This window comes from Elaeis guineensis, chromosome 16, assembly GCF_000442705.2.
Source record: "Elaeis guineensis isolate ETL-2024a chromosome 16, EG11, whole genome shotgun sequence".
NCBI lineage: Eukaryota > Viridiplantae > Streptophyta > Magnoliopsida > Arecales > Arecaceae > Elaeis > Elaeis guineensis.
The window spans coordinates 32,677,926-32,697,706 of NC_026008.2; the positions used below are offsets into that span (position 1 = coordinate 32,677,926).

Genomic DNA, 19,781 nt, shown 5'->3' on the forward strand with positions numbered 1-19,781 from the left:
TGTAATGACTATAAACAAAAGTCAAGGACAAACTCTTCCCTATGTTGGTTTGTATCTTTCAAAACTAGTTTTCAGTGATGGGCAACTTTATGTTGCAATATCAAGAGTGAGAAACAGAAGAGGATTGAAAATTTTGATTACCGAAGATGAATACATTAGTGTCGAATCTACAAGAAATATTGCTTTCAAAAAAGTTTTTCAGAATATAAACTAAAAAGATTTGTTTCAATTAACAATTGACACCGTTAATTTTGGTTCTTATAATTTATGATACCAATGCTATGCAACATAAACTTTATTCTTATAAAATTGGCATCTGTAATAAATTTTATGTTTACATATTATAATTTTTGGAGGCTTTGTTTATACAATGATCTATAATTGTTTCTTTCAGATGATTGTTTAATCACTTACTCTTTTGTAGCGATGTTTATTGGATCTTTCATTTTTACTTTATATTAGCTATCTGACATAAACGTTATTTTTTTTTATTAATTTTTTTTTGCTTAATTGCTCATTGAAAATTAAACGGTAGATATTGAACTTAAAAATACCGATTTATTTTTGTTGTTGGAGACTTAAAATAATAAAAAATACTTTTCAAAATATAGAAACATATTGATATTTTCTAATGTTGGACATATAGTTTTTTTTATTTTTTTTATTTTTTATATAAATTTAATTTTATTATTTGTCATTAATTTTTTTCATCTTTAATTATATTTCATCTTTATTTTATGTAATTTAATAAAAATATTTTTTTATTATTATTTATAATTTTTTTTATGTTAATTTTCGTGTATTGCACGGCTGTTGGAGTAGTTTCAATTCAAAGCTACGACAAGCCAAAGGTTTTCTCGGGTGATCCGAGCCTTGGCGGAAGCCAAAGGTTGAGACTCCCATCAACAGAATTCCGCACGATTGAGAAAAATATCGGGTGCATCTGGACGTCGCTTTTACCATAACACCCTCAAAATTTCCATATTACCCCTTTCGCCCTTCTCCCCTTCTTCTTCCCGTGCTCTCTCCCCGGCCATTCGAGCCCCCAAACGCCAAATCCAGAGAGCTCGTCTCTCTCTCCCTCCCTCCCCTCCTCCTCCTCTCTCTTTTCCTCAGAATGAAACCCTAGCGGTTCCAAACCTTAACCCTTCTCCCCCCTCCTCCTCCGTCTCTTCCAGAATCTAGGGCTTCTGCCTCGGTCCCCCCGCCCTGTTCTGTTGTCTGAATCTAGGGATCTTCGCCATTAAATTCGTAATTCTTTCTCGTTTTCTCGCCATTTTAAGGTTATTCTCCTATATTGTTCTCGAATTGGCTTCTTGGGCGGTCTAGGGTTCGAAATTTTTGATTTTGTTTTTGTTGTTAAGTATGTTGGGGCGAGTCGATTGAGCTGGTCCGAAGGGTAAAGTCGGCATCTAGGGGCGGAAGATATGTACAGGGATCGAGGAGTGAGCGGATCGAAGTTGGAGATCGGCCCCCTCGATCGGAAGCGGATCAATGATGCCTTAGACAAGCACCTGGAGAAGTCGTCGCCGTCGACTTCTCGTGGGTTGAACGGGAGGGAGAAGGAGCGGCTCTCCTTGCCGTCCACCTCTGCCGGAAAGCAGCCGGACCACTATCGGGACCAGCGGGCTGCCCCTCTTGCCAAGAACAAATACTCAGATGGTAAGTGTTTTCTTTTTCGTTCTTTCTTTTTTCTTTTTAAAATCTCCATCTTCTTGCCTTCTGGAATTCTTTTGATTTTACTTTAATTGTTAATTTTGTAGTAATGGTGGATATTTCTCCATAGGAAGATGTTTTTTACTAGTCTCTATGTTATCCCTCATTTTTATGCATGTCAATATGATGTTTTTGGACACAAAATGCGAACTTTTGAAAGGAAATCGTATGGATAGCTGCTGACTTGGGCTGGATCTTTTTCTATGTGTTCCTTCTACTATTTCACCATTTGGATTGGTCAAGCGGTTATTTCAGGCAATTGGGAGTAATTTATACTGAAAGTGTTAATTTTTGAAGTAATCGGTTGCTTTGAAGTGTCAAAAAGTACGATCTTGTCTGCACTCATAAGCTTGTGAGGAGATGACATAGCAGTCTGACAAAGAAGTCTATGGTTATTGGTCAGATTAGTTTGTGCTGGAATCCTTAGACAATGCTTTTATAACGGTCCATCTATGTTACTGGTAAACTCAAACTATAATATATGCTGAGAATATTTGTGAGAACTTTTGTAATTGAGAGTATGCCAAGGATGATCCAGGTTCATTAAAGATTAGGAACTGAAATTCATTTATCACATAAATTTAGATTGCTTTTATTTTGTTTGATAGCAAAATGAGAAGTCTATATGCTTGATTTATGTTTGGAAAATGACTTAATGATGAAAAGCTATAAACTTTGGCATCATTGTGTAAGATTTGGGAAGCCAATGATTAACCACGATATTCTTTTTGCCTGTTTGCAATAAATCATGTGATCTTATTCTCCAGTCACGCTTAAGATTTGCAACTGTTAGTGTTCTCTTGGAACTCTGATGATTTTGTTCTTAATGTGGTACAAATTGATGTGTGATTTCACATGCTGAAGTCTTTGTTTTTTCCCTTTTACTACTTTTATTCTTATACTTATATATTTATATTTATAATCCTCTTTTGCATTTTTCTATATTCTCAGAGATTTGGCTGTTCAACATTAAATGTTTAGGTTCTGTTCTCTAAAATGTGTCAATGCTTCCCCTCTTTAGCAGCCTTACAATCATTTTAAATAGGCTTCTACCTTTTTCATTCTCTTTATACAGAAGAATCTGAAACAGACAATGAAGGGTCAGATGTTAGTGGTTCTGATGGCGATGACACATCTTGGATTTCATGGTTCTGTAATCTAAGAGGGAATGAGTTCTTTTGCGAAGTTGATGATGAATACATACAGGATGACTTCAACCTTTGTGGGTTAAGCAGTCAAGTTCCTTACTATGACTATGCTCTGGATCTGATTTTGGATGTTGAATCCTCTCATGGTAAGCATATCTTTAGCTATGGTCTTTATGAAGGACTTTGCTCTTGCTGATGTATCATATTCTTAATATAGTGGTATAATATTGCTCATATAACATGAAATATGAGCATCCAATGAATTCTTTTTATTTAATAGCTTCTCTTTTTTTGAGGGCGTTTCGTACTTATTGAAAAGTACCTTCTTGCTTCATGTTTTACCACTGCTCAGCATTATTTACATCATGGTTCGCCGTACCGGGCCGAACCACCCGGTACGGGGCGTACCGAGCCGGACCGGTCCCTTACCGGTCCTGTTCGGGCCTTTTTTTCGGAAAAAGACCCCGAACCGCACCGAACCGGGCGGTTCGGTGCGGTTCGGGCCCATACCGCCCGGAATCTGGCGGTACGGTCGGCTCGGTTCTGGATCGGTTCGGGGTGAACCGAACCGTACCGCCCATGGGAAGGGGGGAAGGTAGCTCACTTTGATGAGGATCTTGTGTTATTTTCTTGGTATCTGAAATAAAATGAAACCTCAAGCACATCTCTCTCTCTCTATCATATCTGTTATACCATCTGTCTTGTAGTATCCAATATGATGTATTATATCATATTGATATGTTATTTCATATTATACCAATATTTGGTATGTTGTTTTGTACCAAATTGAAATATATATCGGTATTATAATAGAATGGTGTCAATATAAGATCCGATACCGAGATTGTAAAGCTTGTACCATGTATTAGTTCATCGGAATCCAACTCGTAAGATGAATTTGATTTGATTTTTCATCACCAAACAGATGGAAATGCCTAGGGAAGCATTCTGAGAACTTGAGAGGAACCTGAAAGAAAATTTTGAACCTCTGATAGCTAGTAATAGAGGTTCCCCGCCCCAACAATTACTAAGCATTTACCATTACCCTTCTCCCTGTTTGGTACCATGACTCCTTGCTCATTTAACCCTATGCATTCGTACCGTTTTAAGTATTCGTTTCCACAACAATTAATCGCAGTTGTAACAGATAGTTTAGAGGCCTCAACAAGATTTTAAAATAAAAATCTCAGTATTATAATCACACAACACTCAGCATTTATGATTAAAAAAGAAGCATGGGCGATATCTAATATTCCAATTAGTAACTCAAAATGGCATCATAAAATTGAATAATATCTGGTTGTATCAATATCATAAATCTTGTGATGCTAGTAGTGGTATATATGTCTCAGAGTTAATGAAGAAATTCTTATGGTGGAATCATAAAATTGAATAACTTCTGGTTGCATAATGTTGTGATGCTGGAAGCTTAAACTGTTATATGCGATATCATATAGGATCACAATTGGAGCAAGGCTTTTCATAAATAAGTCAAATAGGAGAGAGTTCAGGTGTTTTACCATCCTAATTTTAATCAAGTTAAATAGTTGAGGGCTTTATGATGTGTTCTGAATCTTCCAAACCCATTTTCTTCTGCATGAAACTGATTCGATTGCAACATATGGCTATTAAGAGTCTTTGTACCGCAATCTAACTCCAAATTGAACCCAAATATGTCAATAATATGCAATATAATGCCATATTGAAGTTGTATTTATCAATTATTAACTTCAAAAATCCAAAAAAAAAAATTTGAAAATCGAAAAAAATATTGTGTACCGGTACCAGACCGGTACGTCCAAGCATACTGTGTGTCGGTACGGTATCGGTACCGGTACCATACCGGTCCGGGACCGGCACGCCGTCCGGTACCGGTACAGCGAACCTTGATTTACATTTTTAATCTTTAGTCCTTTTAATATCTTGAATATATAATTTTTTTTTGGTTCATAGATTTCTCCAAATCAAGGCAGCTCCCACTAGCAAAACCTTATCCCCCACTTACAAGCAATACAAGCGATAGCTAGATAAAATTTCCGTGTATTATGTCCCATTGTGCCTTCATTCGTGTTGTTGGGGAAAATTTGGGTGCTCAAGAATTGCGTAATTTAGCAGAAAGTTTGAAAACTTAGTTTTGGTTTTCTTTGCTGGCAGTTTCAGTGGTATTAACTTTAGTTTTGGAAGCATTGAATTTGTTATTTAAAAAAAAAAAAAAAATCCAATGTGTCAACTTGGAATTAGGAATGAGCAAAGCCATAGGGAAATACAAGAACTTCTAAAATAGTAAATTAGGCACAACTCTAAAGATTATCATAATATCTAGAACCATTGGCTGCATTGTTTCAATGCTTCTGTTCTGAAACAACTGAATTGTAGTTAATAAAATATGTATACAAGGAACACTGAAATGCTTATGACTTCAGCTTTAACATGGCTGAACTTATAGCAAAACAATTCTCTAAATTGCTTTGGGTATGTCACATTGCTTCCAAAATATTCTCAGAAGTCAGAACTTGTAATATCTAAGTTTAATTAGAGGAAATGCATTTTCCATCTGAAGCAATGAAAAAAGTGATGAAAATATCACAAGGAAGTCAATTCTGAATCATGTTGGGTTTAAATGGAATCATTTTGGTATGGATTTTGCTGTAATATGGTAATTTAATTGTTCTAAGTTCTAACCATGCTCTTATATTATTGTTGGATAATCTTCTCCTAGCCTGTTGGTGCTCGATCTGCATTTATTCATCACTCGTCCATTTATTTAAGTCAACTTTATTTAGGGTGGGATGTGGCATGGGTCCTTAACATTTTATTAGATAAAAGAAAAATATAATGATCCACCAAAAACAAAAGAAAAATATAAATGAGAAGAAAAGGTGAGAAAAAAAAATCCTAGAGGATTACCAATAGGAAATCTTACAAAAACGTTGAGTCTAGGGTGTTGACAATTCATTTGATCCAGTCTTTAGAGCACCTTTTGTACTAGCTGGAAGAAAGCTAAAAAGACTAAAGCCAACACATTTTTAGGTATAACAAGCTAGATTTTCCGTTTGATGTGCAGCCAAATTGTTTTCTCTTATTATATGAGAAACCCCCACATAAGTGGAATTAGCCAGCAATCTGACTTGCTGAATGAAGTATCAAAGTTTTTAAAGAATATGGGTGTCGAGGTTCACCATGTGGGTGCATACCGCTCTGTATTGAATATACCATACCATACCGGTACCGAACCAAGACTAGATATGGAGGGTATACTGAGTCTCGATATGCTGAACCGACCCATGTTGGGTGTCCTAACACTGTAACATCATAGTACTGGTGCAGGGTCCATTACCAAGACAGTGAACCATGGGACAAATTCTTAAAATCTAGTCCTAGGCCCTAGGACAGTGGGTCATTAAAAAGGTCATGCATTTAATGGTTAAGAAGGAAAGGACAAATCATATTGAAGAGAAAAGTAAGGTGGATAGCATCGTCAAGATTTATCCTAATTTTTCCTCCACTTTAATCGCCTCTCTTCTCTTTTTTTTCGTATTCTGATGCCTAAAACTTAGATTCCATCTTCTTGAACCTATTTCATTTTCATCTATAGTTCCATTATGACTAATAAGTGGAGCAATACTTGGGTTGTTTGGTTGGGTTTTGAGTCCATATAAAATAAAATGGGTTGGGTATTGATATACTTCTGCCCACCTGATTACAAATGGGTTAGGCATGGTTTAAAAGAATTTTTTTCCCCCCAACCTAAACTTGACCTGACCCACTGTTTGCCATCCTTAAGCAACATGGGGAAAAAATTTTATGGCATCATATCTGCTTTATACTAGTTAAGAAGGCCCAACCACATTTAATTAGCATAGTGAGAAATGAGAATGATAGGATTTTGATTTGGTCGAATAAAGAAAGGCCTAGAAATGAGAATGTTCGAGCAAGTGTATGGGTTGGGCCTATCGAAGATGAAGTGGTAGAGCATCCATCGAGATACCACAGTGAGAAATTTGAATGATAAGATGTGTATTTGGTTGAATAAAGAAAGGTTAGAAATGATAATGCTCAAGCAAGTGTAGGGTTGGGGCCTAATGCTTGTGAAGTGTAGGGAATCCACTAGCATAGGCATGTGCATCCTTTAGGAAAGATGGGTCTTTGCCTTCCTTTGAAATTTTGTCACAGGCATGCTCTTGAACCTTTAGGAGGTTTCTTACCTCCTATACATCAAATGAAATAAAGTTAAAGTAGATTTTGTCTCTACACAAGTTAAGGCTAAAATTAGCTGGGCTTGGGCATAGCAAATCCAAAATCTTCAATACGCCAGGCTCAAAAGTCATGCCTGGAATAATATATAATCAGGAACATGTGACCTTTTCCATTCCTAATTTTCATAAGCTACGGCAATTTCTCATTCCTTAGGCTGTAAAATAGTAGCTGGGAATGGGAGGAGCAGGTGTGGTTCTGAGTTGTGTAGATGTATTAATTAAGGTAGGGCTTGATAATTTACCATCTCAATATAAGGTGATTGCTCAGAAGGATAAGTTATGCTGTTATCACCAGAAGCAAGGTCTCTAGATGCTCCCCCATTTTAAGTAATGAGGTGATTGTACCATGCTATTTTTTGACACGTCATGTGATGTTCATAGTGGAGTGTATATTTCAGGTTACCTGGAGATATGTTTCTTGCCCTGCCCTGCATATGACTGGTTGCTTGGTTATTTTATCGCTCCAGTGTTCTTATCAGATTCTTAAGCAATACCTGACATTGCTATCTGCGAGTTGTGGCATGGTTGGCAGGAGGGAAACAGATTACCACCACCTAACTTTGTAGTGTTCATTTTAGATAATTTGCTGTTACAAGTTGGCTTTCCTATGTGTTTTTAATTTAAATTAGTTGTTCATGATATGATGCGTGCGGCTAATGGTATTGGTGAGAATCTTTTCTTCATGTCTGGTGCCTTCTCTTTGTTGTGTTCCTGGTTCAGTTATCCCTATGCTTTGTCCCCTCTCATGTATAGTGTACAACAAACAAAAGTAGCATATGGGAACTTTAATTGGTGAAGCAACCTTTAGCATATGTTTTATGGTTAAGCTATGCTGCCATCATCCTTAATTCTAGTTTCTTTTTTGGTTTAATCAATAAACTCTTATACCGGTTCTCTTCACACAAATAATTATTACATGAGGGGATCCCTTCATATCATGCTTACAATTTTCAATACATTAGGTCTTTTCTTGAGGTGTATGTTGTCAAAGATAAAGAAACCAACATATTGTGCTTATGTGTTTATGACAGGCAAAACATATCAGACAAATGATTAATGAACACACACCTATACTTTGGTAAAATATGTTGTATGGCATTTCATTTTTCACATTAACACTGTAGAATGAAAGGGGTAACTATTTATCTTTTCTGTGCAACAAATCGAGGAATGCCTAGAATGATATTATTTCACTGAGATATTTTTATAAGGAATCCCTCTCAATTTGAAGCTTTGAGAACTGATTTTTCATGCATACCTTCAGCTGCATTTGTTCAGCATGAATGTGAAAACTTCGTTTTCCTTCCCTAACACCCACTTCTTTGCAATAATCTCATTCCTTACAGCAGTCCATAATCCATATATTAATATACTAGGACCTGCATTTGGAACAATGTATTGCAGGTTAGTTCCATTTCCACTTTTGGTTTTTCTTGACAAAACAATTTGCAAGGCAATATATTTGGTGTAATTCACAAGAGCCACAGATGAATAATCAGATTTCGTGATATACTTCTGATGGTACTATTGCTTGTGAAAGTCTTGAAAATGTTGATAACCAAAACTTTTCTCTACCATATAGTGTTACTTAAAGGAGCTTGGGTGAAGTATACACATTAAAAAAATGATCTTATCAATTGACCTTGTATACATTCTTTGGTTTGTGATATATGGATTAGGTTGTTGTTACTTCCCTAAAACACGAATGTGTCTTAATTTGTACACTCCTGGTGTTTTTAAGTTTTCTTTTAAAGATCATTTATGGGAACATGTTGCTACTTCTAGACCTTTGAACCTGTCTTTGTGATGCATATTATAAATTTAAGATATTAAGCCAATTTCTTATGAAATCAAGCACACTTTTATTCTATATTGGATTGCATGTATGTATCTGTGTGCATGGAAAGCTAGATGCTTTTTGAGAGCATTTGGCCCAAAATGCTTCCTTCTGAAAGTCAATTATAGACTTCTCCAATTAATCAACACCATTGATCATGATGTATATTGCTTTAATTGGCCACAAACTCAAAGTAATTTATACTGGAGGTATCTTACCTATGTTTCATGGCACATAATGAATGATTACTATATAGTTAGTGAGTAAAGTATATTATGATTATATAATTTGAAAAATCCAATCATTGATCTTTATCTACATGATGTAAAATATATCCAAGTCGAAAGATAGCTAACTTGGATGCTCCTAGACTATAAAATAAATAAAGATGATATCATATTTGTAATGTCGTCCAATTTGTATATATTTGATGCATGGATAGAAGACCTCAAAAGCATGTGATTTTTGGTTTCGAGCTAATTTAGATGTTATAGAGCATGACCAGTCATGTGGATTTTTATTTCAAAAGGTCTATCCAGTGATTTTATCGGGAAGCATTTAAGGCCAAGTGCTCTCAAGAGTGTTCTAGCTTTATCTATTTATCTACCTTTCTATGTACATGCACAAGGAGAGAGAGAGGGCGAGAGAGAGAGAGAGAGAGATCCTTGTATGCATGCGCACATGCATATACACACATAACATTGAAAAATGATGTATATCAATTTGTTGACCTTTAATATTTTGTCTAATTTGAGATATGTGGATTTGCTTGTTAATAATAAAGCTTTAGATGCTTTCTTGTAGGGGTGAAAGTGGATAGGATGATATCCATCCGGTCAATTTTTATATCCAAGTCTATCCGGATACGGATAGAAATTTGAGCATCCAACAAATATCCATATCTGGATCTGTCAAAGAAAAAAGGATAATGATATGGATAGACAACTACTTGATCCGTGTATCCGAATATCCGATTCTAGGATATTTTATTTGTAACCTTATTTAAATTTATGTGGCACTGATGAACTTTGAAGGAAAATAAATGATAATATTAATATGCTATCAACTTGATTTACTATCCACTTAGTAGTATCTTTGATTCAGTGGTCATAAAGCTAAATTATCCTACTTATATCTATATTTGTATCCATACTTTCAGTAGCGTATTTATATTCGTATCCATTTGAAATAAATATGGATATGAATTTTTGCATCCGACCAACATCCATATCCGCATCTGTATTCATCAAACAAAATAAATATGGATATGAAAATGCTAGCATCCGATCCGTATCCTGTCTGGTTTCAGCCCTACTTTCCCGAAACACCGATGTGTTTTTTAGGTTTTTACATTAGTGGTCTTTTAACAAGTATTTTGAATTGCCTTTTTTGAACATGTTGCTGTTTCCTAGACATTTGAATTCTTTTGGATGTGCTATGTGTTTAAGATAATAAGTTAATTTCTTCTGAAAATCAATCAGGCACTTTAGGTCTAGTGGATTGCATGTACAGTGCTGTAGTTCTTTTATCAGGATTATTTGTGGTCTAGCAACATTGATTGGTTATGGTCATCCAAATGCACAGGTGATATGTTTACCGAGGAACAAAATGAGTTGGTTGAGTCAGCAGCAGAGATGTTATATGGTTTGATTCATGTAAGATACATTTTAACCAGTAAAGGGATGGCTGCAATGGTAAGATCTCTCTTGGCTTTGATGATGCTGTTTTTTTTCCTCTTTTTAAAGTTTTTGAATTGAAAATGACTACTTCAAGTGGAAACATTTTTGCAGTTAGAGAAGTACAAAAATTATGATTTTGGAAGATGCCCTAGAGTATATTGCTGTGGTCAACCATGCCTTCCACTTGGGCAATCTGACATTCCTCGATCCAGTACTGTGAAAATCTATTGTCCAAAATGTGAAGATATATACTATCCAAGATCCAAGTACCAAGGCAGTATCCTTTCAGTTTAGCAACTCTTTGAACTTCTATGCTCTGCATTAACGAATAAATGTTTTTATACATCTGAGCACGCTAACACATGCATGAAAGTTGAACCCTTGCTGTAGGATTGGAACCTTATGTGCGTGAAATTAATGATAGGCAATCTGGATTGAGGATCTACATCACTAGTCATAATTTACAACATTCTAGATTTTTTTAAAAAAATGTTACCTTTGAATCAAAGTGAATAAGAATAAACAGTTAACAATAAAGTTAATGTGCTGGTATGGTATACCGTAATATACACATTTAAACTGAGTCAAATTTTAGTACCAAGTGCTTCAAAAACCAAACATATTAATGTACTAGGTTGACCCATTTTGCATCCACTTGATACCTAAGTAAATGTTGAAAATATATGTTTTTTATGTTAAATGTTCTAGATCATGTTCCATCATATGGTTTCTCCCATTAAACTGCATCATTGATTTTGCATTGGTGGAATTAAGACTTTGATCATACCAGTAGGATTTAAGCGCACACATGTCCATGCTCATGCCATCACGCACATGCACACTGCAGTTGTGGACATGGATGCCAGCCCAATCTGTTTATGAAGGGAAAAATGGAAAACGTGTCCATTATGGTTTTGACTTCCTTTCAGTCAAACCACCAAACCACCGCAAACATGCTTTATTGCTTTCAGCAACATATAATTCAGGCAACTCTGCATTGAAATGTTTTTGGTAACGTCTTATGTTTTCTGAAATCTGAACATCAAGAATCCAAGATCCTCAATTTAATTTAATACACCAGAACTGCTTTTCTAGTTTCGGCTTTCTTTGCTGAGATTTTTCTTGACACTGTAGATGTTGATGGAGCTTACTTCGGTACCACATTTTCTCACTTGTTCCTGATGACGTATGGGCACCTAAAGCCGCAGAAGCCATTGCAGCGATACATTCCAAGAGTCTTTGGCTTTAAAATTCGCAAACCATGATGTTTTACGAGGCTTGTCATATCATGAAACAGCTCATGGGTTCTTCATGCTGTTCACGGAGATGCTTTGGCAAGGGCAAAGCTGTTGCAGTGAGAGTGCATCATCGAACTATTTCCTGATTTTATATAAGAAAACATCTGATTATATAAGAAAGCATCTGAAATGTGCTGACTTATTCATTAAGCTATAGTGAAGCTATTGTTTTATTTTATCTCAGCTGTACTCCTGTAACTAAAGAGCATGAGCAAGTTTTTCTTGGTTGTGGATTATTGCTGATGCCTCAATTATCATCTCTGTCAATCTGATGCATGTTTGTCTGCATAGCTTTAGGTGTGTCTATGTGCGTCCCGATGTGCCTGCATGGTCTACAAGGTTTACAATAACAATTCATAAAACTTAACATTTTTTTTAAAAAAAATCTCGTGTCTGTATTTCAAAGTTAGCCAAAATAATATGTAGTCTGATGCGGCTATAATGATATATATATGAGGGTTCTTAACGTACGAGTAAATATTTGTGTCTCAATGCATGTGTAGGGTGGCAACTATTTCGTTAAACAAATTCGAATCCATGTTATTAATATGATTTTGGACTTGGCCTTGCTATATGCAAACAAAAACCATTATCTTGAAGCAACCTGATTTGTGCTTCTGATGATAAAAAAAACTAAATAAAACTGTTTCGACGGTACTGAAAAGTGCTTGTCCGGTTGTGCAATTAAATGCATTTATTAAAAACAAACGACGAACCTTAACATGAGCCCTATATGTATAAATCTTGGCATATACGGTGGAGAGTGCTTGTGTGTGTCGTTTTGCTTCTCTCTTCATAAGTGTTGATAAATTCAAGGTCTTTTTTGATATCAATATAACATATTTCGGAGGGTCCAGCGTCAACAGTGTGTAATATTTGGATGCCTTGCACTGACTACATTCCTATATCTAGACATCCATTGCAGATTTTGAAGAGGAAGCAGGGAAAATTTTGAGAATTGGTGAACACAACCATAACGGAAATGTATTCAAGAACTTTGAAAAATCATCTCAATTTATTAGATGATTCATTATATTTAATTCCATGAAGTGAAATATCGATAGTTAATGTTGCCCTTTGGAAACAGATTTAAACTTCATAGCTAAACAACTGACAGACATGTACCATGTAGAGGTAGGTTTCAGATGGGTGTTCAATTCTACATCTTATTGAAAAGAATATAAAAGCATTTTAAGGAACGAACCTATATTTTTCGTTTGCAGAAACCAATCTACCATATACTACTAAAAAAAAGAAGAAAATCAAAAAAAAAAAAAATCCATCTGTAAGGTACTACCTTTACTAATAAAATATCAATCTATAGATACTAATTATGATTCAATTTTCAAGTCTAATCACATTTGTGTTTTGCACTAGCTTTCATAACACAGAGGAGGCATTTGCATCGTACGGACACCCATCCAATCAGTTATGCCTTTGGAGGGAAGCAAAACCACAGTTTTTTTTTTTTTTTTAATTATAGTCAAACTACGTTACATATTGCATAATCAGGAAAAATGAGAGCACATGCTCAATTAATAAAGATTAGCCCACCTTTTGAATTGCCTATCACAATGTAGAAGCTCCTTAACCAATTAACCCTTCCCTTCATCGTCATATAAAGATAGAAAAACCATAAGCCAAATGTAATGAACAAATGAGAGGACCAGAATTAAACATCATGTCCTGAATTTTTCTACTGTGTAATTTTAATTAGGATTGCTCATTTGGCATTTGATCAATGAAATAAACAGCTGATGTAATTGTTATCATATGCAGAAAGAATAATTTCTTGAATCGTGACATAGGATATTTTTTTCCTTTCTAGCTGAGCCAATATACTTGACAAAGAAAGAATGCTTATGTTTAGCTGAATCAAGAAAATGAGGAGATTAGCTTCATACATCTTGAATCTAATATAGATGATGGTGATGATATGGTGACATTGAATAGACCTGAGTTAGCTAGCACTAATGTTGAAGGCATTCTATTAAAGCATCGTACTTCTTTTGCTTAGGAAGGAGAGGAAGATGAAAAAGAAAAAGAAACTGATGATGAAGAACTTGTTTCCGTTGATGATGATGAGATAGATCCACTTGATGAAGATGATATTGATGATGATTGATGATTTATAATTATATTTTGGATTTGTATTGGATTGTATTTATTTCACAAACATGAATATTGATGTCATGGATTGTTTATCATTTGGTTTTTATGTAATATTGGTGAAATACTTTAGCTTTGTTAGTAATTTTATATTGAACATATGATAAATATTTTTTAGTAGATTTGTACTATAATTGCTAGAACTTAATTTGCTTGGTGTTGCATTAAAAATATTTTTATTTTCTTTTTGAGACATAGCATGATGAACTAACTTTCTTTTTTCAAAGTTCTCATAGGTAAAATATGTCATCACGGTGCCTATCAATAGCAAGCTTGACTCAACTAATAAATTATCTTCGTGATGAATAGCAAGATGTCAATATACTTGTTGATGCATCTCCATCCATGCAACAATCTATAATTAATAGTAAAATAATATTAGAGTCTTGAATTAGTAATTATTTAAATTAATTTTCAATAAATTATTTTTTATATGATGTCTTATTAGTTGATGAATTTCATATGTATCATCTAGTTTACAAAAAAAAAATTCATAGATTTTAGCATCTCTAAGAAGAGAGGGCGTGGGCCTATCACTAATGCAAAGTTCGCTAAGAAAAAAGCTAAGGAAAAAAACTTTAACATTCAGTTCTCTCATCCATTTGACAAAGTATGTGGACAACATGCCAAGTATTTCAAATCAGAGGTAATTGTATGTGTACATAGCTTGCATCTCTTCAAGTTAAAAGTTGAAAAAATATATCTGATAAGGATATCAAGATAATGTGGAGATTCTTGAAGGTTCATATATATATATATATATATATATATTATTTTAGTAAATAAATTTTCATGACTGATCGAAAATTTATTTGGTGTTCTAATTTGATTGATTATTGTAAATAAGTATCGTTATTGATATAATTTTTTTTGGATAATTTTTTTTTTTCGAATGATATTTATCCATATATGATGAAATAAGTATAAAGATAATATAAGACTCGACTTTATACTCTACATAAAGCATACTATAAAAAGAAGAATCGCCTGGATGATGTATCTCAAGAAGATTGATAGTGGTTGATTGAAAATAAATGGGGTATACAAAAATTTAAAATATTTTATTATGATCATTTTAACCATACTATGCTTTTTTAATTATCTTAATATTTTTTTTAAAATTTAATATACTCTTTTAACTTAAGATACGAGCGTCCGAAATATATCTAATCGAAGTAAACTAGAGGTTGCATCCATTACAGACACAAAGTCAATAGTTCAAAAAGCCTATGAGATGGTAATATTCATATTAATTTTTACTATTATACTATAAGATATGAAGTTCATAAAGTACTTTTCTAACTTAGGTCTAACTAAGTCAAGTTTTATCCATCTTATTTTTCATTTGGTTCATTGTTAATAGAAAGATCCAAAGTCTAAAGAATGGCCAGATATTATGATGGTTTGGAAGGTTATTCGATTGAGATCTAATGGAAGTTGGTCCAATTCAAATAGAGAAGAGATTATGGTATGTAGAATATGATTATTTTAATTATAATTCATGATTTCATATTGATAACTTTTAATTATGTTTATTTATTTTTATGTACAAATATAGAATAAGCTTCAAGAGGTCAGTGAGACACATCAACAGAAAATTTTTTCTACATCAATCCCACTAGTTGAGCATTTTGCACTTATATTAGGAAGGAGGTCAGGCCACTCATATGATTTAAGAGTAGGAGTTATATCTATTTCTAAAGAAAGGCAAAATATTCATGTACATGCTGAGACTATACAGAAGTGTGTTGATATTTTGGAAGATAGAGTCCAAAGGCTTATTAAGATGACAAAAAAGTAAGAAGAAACTAATTCACAACTCCAAGTAGAATTACAATCTCAACATGCAAAAGTTAAAGCTCAGTATATGACTATTGAGGCATAACATGTGGAGATCCAAAAAAGCATGCAACATCAAATGACCATTTTTTTTGCATGCTTTAGCGGTGATGGATCATTCTTTGAATAGCTATTTAGTGCATCTTTCTCAGCTACTCCTACTAACAATATAATTTTCATAATTAAAAATATACTATATAAGTAGCTAAACTTGTTTGATTTTCATAAGTATTACTTCTTGTTCTTTTGTTCCTATAATATTTATGTAACTGAATTAATAAAATTTTATTTTTAAATTATACTAATTGATTTTATTTTATTTGTTCATTTTATAGGATCATGATTGAATTTTTTTGGGATCAATTATAGTTTTTATTCATTACGAAGGATCGTAGGATTATATTACATGATTTTTGTATCTCACTATAAATATGTATGAATTTGAAGCTACAATTATATTTTGGATAGATTTTAATATTTTAATAGAGCTGTAAAGATTTGATTGATACACTATGGATATATATAAATTTAAAATTATAATTATATTTTGGATACTTTTACGGATATGTAAAGATTTAATATATATAATTTATGTGCTTGATGTTTATTATTATGAATATGAATTGATCTTAATTTATAAAATAGGTAATACAATATACACTTATTATAAGGTTTTTATTTTCAAAAAAATTATTAGTGAGGACATCTTGTTGTCACTCAAAATATATTTAATGGTTACAAAATTTTTAGTGACAGTAATTGTCACTAGTATGATATACTTTTAGTAATGACATTATTTATCCCCAATATTATTTTATTTTAGTGATAGAAAATATTATCACTAATATATTAATACTAATAATGATTTTTATTATCACTATTGAAAAAATTTTGTGACGCTACTTGTGTCACTAATAGTGATAGTATTAATAAAAATATTTGTGTTACTGTTATTATAAATTTTAGTAACGATACTGTTGTCACTAATGTTAATAGCTTTTGTGACAATATAGTATCATCACTATTAGTATAAATATTAATAACAATAGTATTGTCATTATTAAATTTACTCATAGTAACCAACTTCGGAAGTTATCACTAATATATTAATGACTTTGGTATTAATGACAATGAATAACGATCCAAAATATCGTCACTAAAACTATTAGTGGCGATATTTTGTATTTTTAGTGATAGTTTTTTTTTTACCACTAAAATTTTAATTTTTTATAGTGATATATTTGACAAAGAAAGAATGTTTATATCTCACATTATACGTGCATGCACATTTTTTACCCCCTCTAAGAATTTATATTCCATTGATATCAAATTTATTTGACTTCATCAAATTTTTATTTATGTGGTAATTTTATTTCTAGAAAAAATCTTTGGAATAAAGTACCAAAAGAGCTGATAAATAGAAGTAATGATGCCATTTCATATTTATATAGACTTACTTATATGAAAATGAAAAGGAGGATGAAACAAATAGAAGGGGTATATCTCAGTCTCAATAGAGCTAGAATTAAGAATAACAACAAAAATTAATATCTAATGCGGGGCCAATCAAATTATTCTGTACAACTGGGTTATCCACATAATTGAACAAGTAATCATAGTCCTTTATATTGATTTTTGTTATACTATAATAATCATTTTTTTCTATTTATAAGAAACTAAGATGGAGCTTTTTTGAATTTGAACTAAGACTATTGGAAAGAATAAATAAATAGAATATTTTATTATAATTTTTTTCATTAAATCCATCCGGATGTGGCCCACACTAACACACATCGAAATTTATTTTATATATTTTAATTGATCTAAACTCTGACTAAAGATAAATCTCTGATTAAGTGATAGAGATATATTAGATAGTTTGATAAAGTTGAACTCAATATAATCATTGTGGATAAAGTTCGTCTTTCAGTCTTTGTGACTGACTCAGATACTGCTTCTGATAGATGAGGTATGTTATAAAAAGATTTCTACAGATTTGGTCTCTATCCATCCAAAAGCTTGTGAGATTCTCTTCATCGAGAATACTCAGATTAGAGTAAGAAAAATCAAGGTACTACTTGTTGATAATGAGGAGCATCTAGGATTGGTTTTCTTATGGTTGCATGTTACAGATCATTGCAGACCTTTGATTGTTGATTTATTTAGGACTTGAATAACAATAGCTAGAGATATGATAGTTTTTTGCATTCAGATTAAGATTTTCTATATTTAGTGGTATCAGAGCTAGCTTCTATGCTATATTGTTCAGTCTATGAGCTTGATATGATCTTGAAAATTTTTATATATCATATTATTATTTATTTTGGTATATTATTTATGAACAAAATGGAGAATAAAAGGACCTCCAAGCCTCTATTTCTTCTTCCGACATTCATTGGGATAGTTTGTAGATCGACTGGACATCCTGGTCGATTGTTTGGAATTATCATGGTCTGAATTCGTTTTGGATTCCATAAAATTATTTTAAAGATCTATGATTTATTTTTGAGCCTGTGATTTAGACTTATTATTTAAATAAATAAAAAGATAAGGAAGAAGAAGAGGGTTGACTGCCCTGCTCCTCCCATCATGGTTGCCGGACTCCGGTTGACCTCCGACTGCTGTGGGGATAGGCTGACAAGGAGGTGAGTCACATGAAGCTACGGTGTTGGAGATCTCTCCTCCCGCATCTTTGTCTCTCATCCAGATTCAAGAGGAGATGGGTTTCATCACCTTCGAACCCGATGCTGGCAACCATCTAGGCCGGCATCAAGTTTTATAGCCGATTGGAAAAGGGAGAAGGGGAATAGAGCACCGATGTTCAACCCATTGTTTGAAAAAAATATCACAGGCGATAAAGTTGGAACCATCGGATCAAGGCAAACCGACGATTTTCCCTCCCTCATCAGCAGCAAAAGAGGTCTTCAGTCACTGGAGAGGTCAGCAGTCGGTTGATTGAGGTATTCCGATGGTCGCTGATCAGGATTTGGAGAATGAAACCATCGATTTGGTCATCTTGCACCCATTCATCTTCCATCAAAATCGAACCATTGCTGGCTCACCAACGGTTGGGATGGTGATCTCAAGCCAGCCACCGATGGTTAACGACTGTCCTATACCGCATCGGCGGTGTTTATGGGTGGTTAATCACTGGCAAAAGGAGATTTAGGGGTTTGACCAGGAAAGAGGGGAGGAAGGAGGAAGAAAAGATTAAACAGGTTTGGATTTTAGGTCCCAACCCGAAATCCAAAATTCGATAGGATTCATCTACTAAAAGGGTTTTTTTTTTATTTAAGCCCTTGAAAAGGTATATATTCAATAAAGGTCCTTTTCTATTATTGACTGAACCAGATTTAGGGATTATTTCAATTTAGTCCCTAATAAAGTAACAAATTTCATAAAAAAATTTTAAATTATATTTTGATTCATGTAATAGAGTTTATTATATAAAGATACTTAGATTATTATTTAGTCCTTGTAATAAACTTAATTACATAAATTTTTTTTTGGAAATTGTGATAAGGTCCTTATTATATAGTTTTATTACAAATGTTTACATTAAATGATTGATTTATGTATTTGTTAATTTATTTATATGCAAATAAAGAATTACATATCTTTTATCATAATGATCATGATAAAGATGAAAATCATAATAAAGTTTTATATGATTATTTGGATTATTCAATGCCATTTTAAGGTTAGTAGATTTTATATATTCAGGAGTAGCCACAGTACCTTGGATATAGTAAAAATCACATAAAGTTGGTAGGTTTATTATATTCAGGAGTAGTCACAGAATCTTAGATATAGTAAAAATCATATAAAGTTAGTGGGTT

The 19,781-nt window shown here is 33.3% G+C and overlaps 1 protein-coding gene across 5 annotated transcripts; it reads left to right on the forward strand.

The window, feature by feature from the left end:
• The first annotated feature begins 988 nt into the window (after nt 1-988).
• On the forward strand, nt 989-12,170 carry LOC105059424 (casein kinase II subunit beta-1). 5 transcript variants are annotated; one of them, XM_010942716.4, is made up of 6 exons: nt 997-1,251; nt 1,365-1,662; nt 2,792-3,010; nt 10,542-10,651; nt 10,748-10,913; nt 11,771-12,170. In XM_010942716.4, the coding sequence occupies exons 2-6, from the start codon at nt 1,428-1,430 to the stop codon at nt 11,899-11,901; spliced, it is 861 nt and encodes a 286-aa protein (XP_010941018.1). In that variant the 5' UTR covers nt 997-1,251; nt 1,365-1,427; the 3' UTR covers nt 11,902-12,170. The 5 variants fall into 5 exon arrangements, with proteins under 5 accessions (XP_073106184.1, XP_073106183.1, XP_010941018.1 ...); XM_010942715.4 differs by having other exon boundaries at nt 998-1,283; XM_073250083.1 differs by having other exon boundaries at nt 989-1,662; nt 10,748-10,924.
• Nucleotides 12,171-19,781: the final 7,611 nt, after the last annotated feature.

Bases quoted from the DNA above. Each gene is read 5' to 3' on its own strand.
- LOC105059424 (XM_073250081.1), top strand. From the start codon at position 1,428: ATGTACAGGGATCGAGGAGTGAGCGGATCGAAGTTGGAGATCGGCCCC. The intron at 1,663-2,791 runs GTAAGTGTTTTC...CTCTTTATACAG, and splicing joins CAAGAACAAATACTCAGATG to AAGAATCTGAAACAGACAAT. The intron at 10,914-11,770 runs GTATCCTTTCAG...TTGACACTGTAG, and splicing joins AAGATCCAAGTACCAAGGCA to ATGTTGATGGAGCTTACTTC.